The 10,986-nt window shown below is 39.2% G+C and overlaps 1 protein-coding gene across 1 annotated transcript; it reads right to left on the bottom strand.

Annotated features, from left to right (window-relative positions):
- Window positions 1-595: 595 nt before the first annotated feature.
- On the bottom strand, window positions 596-10,778 carry LOC120556711 (cAMP-dependent protein kinase type II-alpha regulatory subunit-like). The gene is made up of 20 exons (XM_039796392.1): window positions 10,632-10,778; window positions 10,417-10,535; window positions 9,388-9,480; window positions 9,164-9,291; window positions 8,989-9,079; window positions 8,736-8,853; window positions 7,935-8,007; window positions 7,738-7,847; window positions 6,824-6,948; window positions 5,865-5,923; window positions 4,121-4,398; window positions 3,608-3,643; window positions 3,385-3,524; window positions 2,660-2,766; window positions 2,413-2,566; window positions 2,214-2,315; window positions 2,007-2,081; window positions 1,834-1,899; window positions 1,486-1,624; window positions 596-1,094 (listed from the first exon to the last, which is right to left on the bottom strand). Exons 2-20 carry the CDS (start codon window positions 10,519-10,521, stop codon window positions 970-972), a joined length of 2,124 nt encoding a protein of 707 aa, XP_039652326.1. The 5' UTR covers window positions 10,522-10,535; window positions 10,632-10,778; the 3' UTR covers window positions 596-969.
- Window positions 10,779-10,986: the final 208 nt, after the last annotated feature.

Consider the following 10,986-nt stretch of genomic DNA (forward strand, 5'->3'; position numbering starts at 1 on the left):
AGGAATTAGAAAGCATGGACTAAAAAAGAAGATATCTCTGGTTTTGCTGCATTATCTTAATATATGTTTTTTAAAACTGACCACCGTGAGTGCGACAATTTTATAGGAGTACAATTCATACATACATACTGAATATAAACAGAAGGCTGTATGTTACCTTTACCTCAAGGTAGGGCTGCACAATATAGTATTGTGTTTTATTGTCATCGCAACGTCAACTTGTGCAATAAGCACATATTTACCTTTGAATATCACAACGTAATAAATGACATTCTGTCTGTAGGCATTATTTTGTCTGATTCGCGCTGTTAACTCTGTGGCCAATCAGACAGAGCCCTTGCTGTTAGGCATCTTCTGATTTAGAGTGTGGATCGGCCGCATTTTTCTGTCCGAGCCCGACCTGCGTCCGACAGAGCAGTAACCGAACCCGACCCGAGCCCGACAGGCATTAAGATATTTATGGCCGACACAGTTAAAATCAAATTTTTTTTCTCATACTAATGACACATGTAGCCTACGTTTGTTTGTGTGGAAAGCTTTTATTAAGCAACTGTAGGAAGGCATTCGGAAATGTCAACAGATGAGCGCATCAGCGCACACGGGGCAACAAGCGCACGTTAACACAGGCGCACACATACATAATAAGCTGTTTTAAATTTTAAATGTTCAATGACTTATCGTGCTCATGTGACCGAACCCGACCAGAACCCGAACATCATTTCTAAATATCTGTCCGAACCCGACCTGACCCGTCGGGTACCGTCGGGCTCGGGTCGGGTATCCATCCTCTAGTCTGATTGGTCAGATTTTGACGATGTGGCACAAGCACAGGTACTGTGCAAGTCTGAGTCAAGAATTGAGTACACTTTAATATCAGTTTATTTATTTTCCTCATATTGTGCAGCCCTATACCTCAAGGGGGAGTTTCTTTTAGTGCTAAAATACTACTTTATTTTAAAATTACATGTCCTAGTGTTTTAAATCTACACTGGAGCCAAAAAGTGCCACCAGCTGGTCTTCATACTGGGAAATGTTCCTCTTCATGATGTCCATACAGGGTCCCAGCAAACGCTCAAAAGCCTGGATGTCAATTACTGAAAGAAATAGAAAGTCAATTAAGATGATGTCATCCCATTGCAGGTATTTGTTTCCCTGTCTAACAGATGGAGTAGTTCCCCAAAAAGTCGTGAAAAAGTCTTAAAACGGTAGAAATTGGTGCACAAATCATTTTTCATTAAGAGAAATGCTTGGTCATGTAACAGACAGCCTGGAATTTAAGTGTGCTGAGATTTACATTTAAGTCTTGCCATTATTGGGGTCCACAACAAACTCAGCAGATGGGGCGTGTTTTAATAAATAAACTTTTGTTGTTGAGGATCAGTAAGATGTCAAACAGGATGTCAAAACTGTTTATTTGGAAGCTATTTAAATCACGAAGATCAGTTGATATGTTTTTAAATCACAGTGAAACAGCAGGAATCTTACCTAAACATTTGGTTTCTCCCACAGCGTAAACTGATGCTGCACGAGGTTTGTTGGTGACCAGTGCCAGCTCCCCAAAATACTGCCCCCTAGAGCAGCGAGCCACCTCGACCTCTATGTTATCCTGCTGGCCTACCTTCGTCTGTAACAGACATAAAGGAACCTGTGAGTCCTGCAGTCATTTAGTAGCCTACATTGACATCACACAATACCAGACATAAACACTAAACTATTCTATCTACTTAATGGCAAATACTAGCAATCAAATTCACAGATAAAGAGGGTGAATAGTCATAATCATTTTTGAAGTGGCAACAAAATAGATTCTGTTATAATGTTGGACACACTCACTTTGCTTTTTATCATTATCTTCACCTCTCCTGATTCCACAATGTAGAAACAGTCGGCCTCCTCCCCCTGCAGGTCCAGAAAGCATCGGAAACACCATGTTTATTAGGTCTAACCTGTTTTTGATTAACACAAAGGCAGCCACAGACGCAGCCAAAAACCTCCCAGCACTGTACCTGCGTTATTAAGCGCTCTCCATCTTTGAACACATGTGCTCCCAAAACATCTACAATCTTCATTCTCTCGGAGAGCTTGTGAAAAGAAAATGAAGCATGATGACAACAAATACACTGCGGACAAACCTGAAGTATAAGGTGACAACAACACGTCCACTTATTCTACAATGATCTTGTTTGTATAGAGTTTGTGTTTCTAACACAAACCTCAAGAGACTTCAGAAGAGGAACACACTCGATGAAGGCCTCATACATCCTCCTCTTCTTCGCATTATTTCTAACAATTAGTCTGTGAAATGTGGCTCGATCCTGAAAGAGAAATCATCAAAAAAATAAATAAATTTGTTGATGTATTTTATTTTAGCTTCACTTTTTATTCAAGATCATCATCCTTTGTGGGACTCACCAGGCCCCACAGGGCGCCTTCCTGTGTTGCAATGATTGTGGCAGCCCGCGGCGTGTTGTACATGAGAGCCAGCTCACCAAAACTGCCCTTATTGTCATACTTTCCGACGCACACACTCACTCCGTCCTTCTGCACAAAAATATCATACACACCCCTGGAGAGGATATAACACAGACGGGGAGTAGAAGTCTTTATAAATGTCATCTAGTTATAACATTATAAAAACAATTTTAAAACCATCGCTCACCTCTCTATGACATAGAAATTATCTCCATCGTCTCCTTGGTCTATGATGTGCTCCTGAGGTTTGACCAACACCTCGAACATGCCGTCCAAAACCTCAGAGAACTGCTCCTGGAGGACATAAGGTGAGGGAAATGTATTTGTATAGCACCTTCCAAGTGCTTTACATAAAACAGAAATGCATTAAGATGAGATATAAAGGTTTTTCAAATGTAATAAAATAAAAGATCAAATGGAGTACAACAGAACAGACAGTTGTGTGGCAGCTGCAGTGCAGTGTAAGATATGAATGAGCATTCCCCCATTTTTATTTAATAAAAGCAAACTGAAAAGTCTTCAGCCTCGATCTAAAAAAAGTTTTAAACAGAGTTTGTTCCAGATGTGTTGAGCATAAAACCTGAGTGCTGCTTCGCCATGATTTAGTTTGGGGGACAGTAAGCAGAGCAGCAGCAACCATTCAGTGCTTTGTTAACCTTTTTTTTTGACACATAGGAAGCCAGTGTGAAAATCGGAGAATTGGAGTGATGTGGTCTTAGTGAGGACTCTGGCAGCAGCAGTAGTAGGAATAACAGCTGTCTGATCTTGTTATACATTACACTCACATTAGGTGCTTCTGTGTGTGTGTGTGTCTGTGTGTGTTTGTCTGTAAAACGTAAACATAATATTCCAATTTTGTCTAACAAATGAAAAAGTCGTCATCATCATCAAAAGGCCAAATCAGTGTCGTACCTGCTCCAGGGTTTTAAACAGTAAAATGTCTTTGCACGCATCCTGAAGTCTGCGACGCTGCTCGTCCGTTTTGGGATACACAACTCGAGGCTCTGCGTCATCGTCCTCGTCGTCATCAGGGTTGTACGCCTCTGCACAAACTGCAGCGGGACAAACGAATGAAAACTGTACCGTGGTCAACGGGGGATTCATATTGATCACACATACTGTTCCAGTTACTGACCTGAAACTCTGCGATTGTATTTACTGGTGGTGGACTCTGCAGAGAGAGAGAGAGAGAGAGAGAGAGAGAGAGAGAGAGAGAGAGAGAGCGAGCGGTGGATATATTAGACTACATTTCACAAGTCTATTGAAGCATAAAGAAGCTCATCATTCTTTATTCTTACAGAATGTAACAATAACGTTTTCTCTTTTGTGTTTTTTATATGCATAGTGAATTGCTTGAGTCAATGAGTGTTAATTTGTATCATCAGATCTGCTAGTTGTAGGTGGAGCGGCCGTTTTCTATAGCCAACTTTTTGTTCACATGGATGTTGACTGTGATACAACAATCAATGCAACATTTTTTGGGAGATTGCAAACTTCAGTCCATGTAGTTTCTCCATGTCCTCTGTGTGATTTTGACACCATAAACCTTTTGTGGTGTGAAACATCTACAAAATGGAATTTCTTCAAGTTATCTTTCATTTGGAGCACATAGAGCAGAAAACAAACAAGATGGTGTAATAATACTCACTAACAGTGTCTTCCTCCTCCTCCTCCTCCTCCTCCTCCTCCTCTTCATCATCCTTTTTGGGCTTATTTGACTTTGTTTCAAAGGTCACTCCTTTACATGCAGGCTTGGCGCTGTGTTTCTTGGCTCTTTGGTCGTTTCTTTGGCCCTGCAGAATTTGTGTAAAATGCTGCACCGCAAATTCAACCAAGTTTGGCGGCCTGCGGCGAAGCACCTCCACAGTGTATCCCTGCAGCAGCTCTTTCAAACCAGCTGGTATCTCCACATTACTCATCGTCCAGGTTCAGAGGTCACGAGTTGGAGTTTTGATCGTTCCGATTAACCCTAAATCTAAATATCAAATGCTTTGATTTGAAATATCAAATCTAAGCATCAGCTTGTCCCACAGGTTTGATAAAAATACTTCTGTTCGGACCATCATCATCATCATCGCAGGAGCAAACTGACTCCTCCTCCTCTCGTCCCACTAACATTTCAGCAGCTTATTGATTTCTTTATTTAGCACGGCCTGTCGGAAAGTATTGACCAGGACTTCTCACATCAGATATAATTAAAGGCTGTCCGATGGATTACGACACAGGACTTGATGATTTGGCAAAGAAACGAGAGCGAGAGAGAGAGAGAGAGAGAGAGAGAGAGAGAGAGAGAATATCTGGTTCTACTTACTAAGCTCAGTGTATTTTATTACGCATTTTAATTCTCTTATTTTATAATTTCTCATATTATTATCACTCAGTTTATTATCATCATTTGTTGCAGTTTTTTAAATGCATGTCTTTTTTTTAAAGCATGGACAGACAAAGCTTCTGAGATTTATGACAACAAATCCAAATAAAAAGAGAATTTAATGGCCGGGTAAGCTCAGTTGGTAGAGCAGGCGCACCTCCATGCAGCGGCCGTGGGTTCGACTCCGACCTGCAGCCCTTTGCTGCATGTCATTCCCCCCTCTCTCTCCCCTTTCATGTCTTCATCTGTCCTGTGGAAATAAAGGCCTAAAAATGCCCTAAAAATAATCTTAAATAAAAAAAAAGAAAGAATTTAGAAAAATAGTGCACGACTAATTTCTAAATATGGATCTGTTTTTTTATTTCTTTACATGTTGACATTCATATACTGTTCAATCACTCATTATTGATGACTACTCTCATAATTTCACATGAACACAAAGAAAGTGTAGCTAGCATCGGTGGTCACTGAGTGGAGGGTGACCTCACAGGAAGCAGACAGTTAGAAGGGCGTGTATTGCTGAGAGACTGAACACACACAGTACAACGTAATGCACCTTTTCCCTGACATGTACACCTGCTTGCAAAAGGTAAGGCACGCATGTTCACTTCACTCCTTTTCTTATATAAAAATAACACAATTTAAGAAATCAAGTAAAACAAAAAGGAGTGAGAACATTTGACTGTGTGTGTGTGTGTGTGTGTGTGTGTGTGTGTGTGTGTGTGTGTGTGTGTGTGTGTGTGTGTGTGTGTGTGTGTGTGTGTGTGTACACTGGCACCGAGTCATCCCAGCCTCTCTGCTCTGAATGTTCTGCAGGTCTGAATGATCCAAATGCTCTACAGTACTATGAGGTCTTATAGATATATAAGCACATTATTGGAAACATTTTAAAATCTCTTTGTGATTCAGTGTGTGTGTGTGTGTGTGTGTGTTTGTGTTCATGTGCTGCTAATAACTGCGTTGTGTTAAAACAGTTCTGTTCCTGGGATTCACATACGAGACGATGCCGAGTCTTCATCACAGGTCGGGTGCTAACCAGTTCAGGAACTTCATTGCGAGCTCAAATCCTAAGAAACAAGCCTGAAAAAAACAAGATACACACAGACAAAACTATTTAGCTTGTGTAGCATATTGATGGAATAAATAACAGATTTCTAACATAACTTTGGGTTTTCTTTGACAAAATGTACAATATAAATTTTCTTTAGTCTATTAAATGTCAGATAAGAGTAAAAATTGCCATCATGCTGTCCAAAACAACAGTCCAAAACCAAAAGATATTCAGTTTTCGATCAGTTCAGACAAACAAGGAGCAAATTTAAATGTTTGGGATTTTCCTTGAAAAATTATTCAAAACATGTTTCTGTTAATTTTCTGTGAGTCTGTTAATCAATCAATTGTTTGAGCTGTACTGTCCACTTTTTAAAAATGCAAAAAAAAATTGCCTATCAGCTGATATTTTAATTTGATTGTAATTGGTAATAGTTGGCCAAGTGCACAATGAAATATTTTCTGACAAGCACGTGATTATGCAGAAATCAGCTGTAAACACTGATTAGGGTCCAGAGGTGCAAATTTATTGGATTGGAAACATACTTTGCATTGTACAAATCATTCTGGTGGGAGAAGGAAAAACAGATTTTGGTGTTTTAAGTTAAAATATACTGTGTGTGCGTGTGAGAATTAATTTATAGTCCATACCTTTGTTTTTTTAGTCTTAAGACAAATCTACAGATCAGTGTAGTGATTGGACTAAATCCGATCTAAAGCTAAGTGATACTTATGTACGTCATTTTCCAGTATTTACCCTCTCCTGCTGCTACTAAAATGACAAGATTTATTTTCATTGCATAACATAAATATGACCACAGCTTCTTTATCCTTGAACTTCTCAAACTGAACACTACTTGTTGTCCAAATGTACCATTTAGCTCTCTTCACAGTGTTACTGAAACAGAAAAATAAGTAAAGTGAACTCACTGCGTTTGCAGGGAAAGCTCTAAGCATGACAGCATTGAAGCCCTTATACAGAGAGCCCACGCCCTCCTCTCTGATCAGCTCCCGCAGAACGTCCCGAAAACCGTTGGGATATTTTCCTTCAGGAGCTGCGGGAGAGCCACAAAGAAAAAGTCAGGTTCAGCAATATGGAAAAAAGTGAAGACACTTTTCTAGAAGTAGTAATTAACTAGTAACTTGTTTTATTCTTAAAGTGGTGTTTCATAACTCATCAAGAGGCTTCTTTGGTTCTCCTGACTGATAAGGATTTCTAGGAATACTTTACCTCTCCATTAAACCCAGTTTGAACTGACAAAGTACTTCTAGATATACTACCTGGATGATGGAGACTCATCATAGGCACTAAACACTTAACTTTTTATTGGCTTTTTCAGTATCCTACGTTTAGGTAAGACCTTTTAACTACCACATGGAGTTGAATTTATGTACAGAAATACAGCTGGCAAAAAGAAAAAAAAGTAAAAGCAGCCCATGTTTGACTGAACATACAGTATATACACACACACATATATACATACATATACATATATATATACACACACACACACATATACACATGAATATATATACACATATATACACACACACACATATACACACACATATATACATATATATATATACATATATATATATATACATATATATATACATATATATATATATACACATATATATATATACATATATATATACATATATATATATATATATATACACACATATATATATATATATATATATACACACATATATATATGTATATATATATATATATATATATATATATATATATATATATATATATAACACATATATATATGTATATATATATATATACATATATATAAAACAAATTGTTGAATCTACAAACAAACCTGTTTGGAAACGAGACTTGAGTACGTCGGCTGGAATTGCGACCGCCCAGTTAAAGATCCCAGCCATCCCCCCAGCAAACAGCACACTGGGAATGCTGAGCTCGCTATGGCTGCAGGGAGAAGACAACAGGCTCAACTAATCAGATGTCTTTTGTCCGATAAAACAGACAGTTGTAAATACTGGGACAAATATTCACCTTTTTCCTGCTGGTGTAAGGAGGTTCTTCAGCCACTCGTAGGAGGTGAAGTACATCCCACTTGCTGGAACATCTGAGTGACGAAACAAAAAAAACCTTAACCTCCATAACATACAAAATATAGTTACATTAAATTGATCAATAACTAAATAGATACATGTGAATGTTTCTATGTAAACATACAGTACTTTACATCTTCTGCCAGAATACAGGAGTGGTTTGATATTAATTTTCTTAATACAAGAACACGCATTAACGACGCTGTGATAACAACCCTACAAGAGGGTAGACAAAATAATGATAACACTTCGTGAAAATGAACTTAAACTTAATCACGGTTACAAACATTGTTACAAAAGAGGGTGGTCATAAATTACATATCAACCAGCTGATGTGATGTATCAAGCAGTCAGCAGTTTGATAGGTCTTCAAAGCACCTGGGAAAATGACTGAGCTCTTAAGTCCAAACACCTGTGTGAAAATGTAGTGCCAAAAGAAACTGACGGCAAGTTAAAATGGTGAAAGTATTCTAAAATAGTGTGCACTTAAACTAATATTCTTTTTTTAGGTGGCTAAAGTGTGTTTTGCTGCTGCACCTGTCCACAGCAGCAGTACATTGCTTAGCTGCTGTGTCAGCTACTCCTGTCTTTCTTCTCCAAACGGGGGGGCGTGCCGACCAGCATCTGCTGTACACTGACTATGGACAAGTACCTCATACTTAAAAAAAATCCAAACTATCCCTTTAACAACAAGTTGTGACTTCTGGTCTCAGGTTTAGGATCTTTCAGAGTAGAGCAGCACCTCTCATGAGAGTCAGAGCGGTGCCTTTGTAGATTCCTCTGATCCCAAACTCTCTGTACAGCTGTTTGACACAGTCCATAGGACCTGCATACTTCACCTCTCCTGATGCTGCCTGGATCTGCACACACAGAAACAAACATGCATTATTTTACACTCACTGTCATTTCATTTTGGCATGTTGAATCTACTATTATTCAGTTGTGAGATACAGTGAGTAGATCCTGTATTTCTGTACAAACACATGACCTCTGACCTGCAGGAGGCATTTGATGCGCTCTCCAGGAGCCATGATGGCCGTGGTGAACACACCAGACAACATCCCTGCAGCAAACAGCTGTGGATACCTGCAGCAGACAATGTACGTACATATTAGCATCTGAAACGGTTGAATAAACAGTACAACCACCTACAACAAAGCAATCACCCACGTAAGAATATCATCAGGGGTTCTCTGTTGTAGTTTCTTGCCCAGTCCAAATCCGAAGAAACACACAGCAAACATGGGTGTGACACCGATGATCGGGGCCGCCATTCCTCTATAGAGCCCTTTAACACCCTGTGAGGGAAGAAGATGACAAGGAAACATCAGCATGAGGGAGGAAAGACATTTTGGACAATATATCCCAGATATTAAGGCAGCATGCTTCCTCACCTCTTTGGCTAAGGTCTTTTTACAACAATCAATGGTCCCAGCATACAGGAGGCTCTCTCCAGGTTTGGGTTTGGGCTGAGTTTGTAGACGCACCTGAGAGAGAAGGGAGGACGTACACAAAAGATCAAGCATCACAGTGGCAGCAGTTTGGACCTCACCTTGTGCACAATGAAAGCCAGGTCCATAAAGAAATGGTGACCTCAACCCCATCTGACACCTTTAGGATGAGTGACTGTAAATAAATCTAATATTAGAATATAAATATTCCATCTTGCGAAGGGCTCATTGCATTGGTGGGATATTGTCTCAAAATATTTACAATTCAAATTTATATTTTATTTTTTGTGAGACCATATTCCACTCATGCAATGGTCCATTTACAAGGTGGAATAACAAGCACAGTACAGCTGATGTATACAGAGAGCACCTGTATGTGATTACCACAAATACCCAGCAGCGCTTCTACTCCACTGTCTCAACGTTTAGAGAGTATGTTGGACTGAATTTGTCTGGTGGCCAGAAACACAACTTGAAAATGAATGGTAATCTTGTTCTGTGTTTGCTGGATGAGTAAACAGGCAACTGTTTGTAATAACGATTTTGTAAGGGGATATACCTATATTCTATATACTGTCTATGGGCTATACTATGTGTGTTTACTGCTTGTTACCATTGTATGAACTGCGAAGGAAAACAAAATAAACATGACAAACTTGTTCGAAATGACCTTTGGCATTTCGGAACTGCAATTTCTTCCGGTATACAGTATACACAAACACCAATACATCTGCCATAAGATATTATTGGCCAATTGGCTGATTGATCAGTGTAGATCTATTGAAGAGTATTGAACTAATTACTGTAGGCCTAGTACTATAATTATAGATGGCAACATTCCTGCATCAAGGTGAGATCTCTGTCTGTGCAAAAGGCCAGCAGTGAGTGGAGTCATGCAACAGAGTGAATGTGGGTCAAAGGTAACGTTACTGACGTTAGTAGCCTAAGGTTACTCTGAGCTCTAATAATTACCTTAATGGTGTCGAGTGGATGTCCTGCGAAGACGAGACAAATGCCACCAAATCCTCCGGCGAAGAAGTTCTTCATCGGACTGATCTGCTGCTGCTGTTTGGACATTTTTACTTTCTGCTCTGCTGGAAGAAAAAACACAACATACTGAATGAAACCGACACCGGAAATGAACTCAAACACACTGAAAAATAATAAAAGACAAGAAATAAGGTAACCTGTGGTCGACGGTGTCTCTGTGAGGTATCTGTGTGAGGTGTATTTGTGTGTTGCTATCAACCCTGACTGTTAGACCCATAGATATTTACGACCTTTGACCCACTTATTCAACCGGTCCGGTTAGACTGCGACACAGCCGTACACTGGTACGTCTCCGTTTGGTGTCCGGGGGGAAAATGGAATAAATAAATAAATAAAGTTTACGGATACAAATATATAGGCCTACATAAATTGCATAATCTAATATGTTAATTATATCTCAATCTAAAATCAACGTTATTTATGTTTGTTTACAAAATAGATCTGGTAAATTCTCTGTTTATGTAAAAATGAAATTCCATAGAACAATTATTA

The sequence above is a fragment of the Perca fluviatilis genome, chromosome 4 (assembly GCF_010015445.1).
Source record: "Perca fluviatilis chromosome 4, GENO_Pfluv_1.0, whole genome shotgun sequence".
Classification (NCBI taxonomy): Eukaryota; Metazoa; Chordata; class Actinopteri; order Perciformes; family Percidae; genus Perca; species Perca fluviatilis.

What these genes read in the sequence shown, in the direction of transcription:
- LOC120556711 (XM_039796392.1), bottom strand. Translation starts at nt 10,521, where the DNA reads ATGTCCAAACAGCAGCAGCAGATCAGTCCGATGAAGAACTTCTTCGCC. An exon ending in GGAGGAGGAAGACACTGTTA is followed by an intron (nt 3,644 to 4,120) that starts GTGAGTATTATT and finishes CTCTCTCTGCAG; the next exon opens with AGTCCACCACCAGTAAATAC. An exon ending in CTCTTCTGAAGTCTCTTGAG is followed by an intron (nt 2,082 to 2,213) that starts GTTTGTGTTAGA and finishes TCTTTTCACAAG; the next exon opens with CTCTCCGAGAGAATGAAGAT.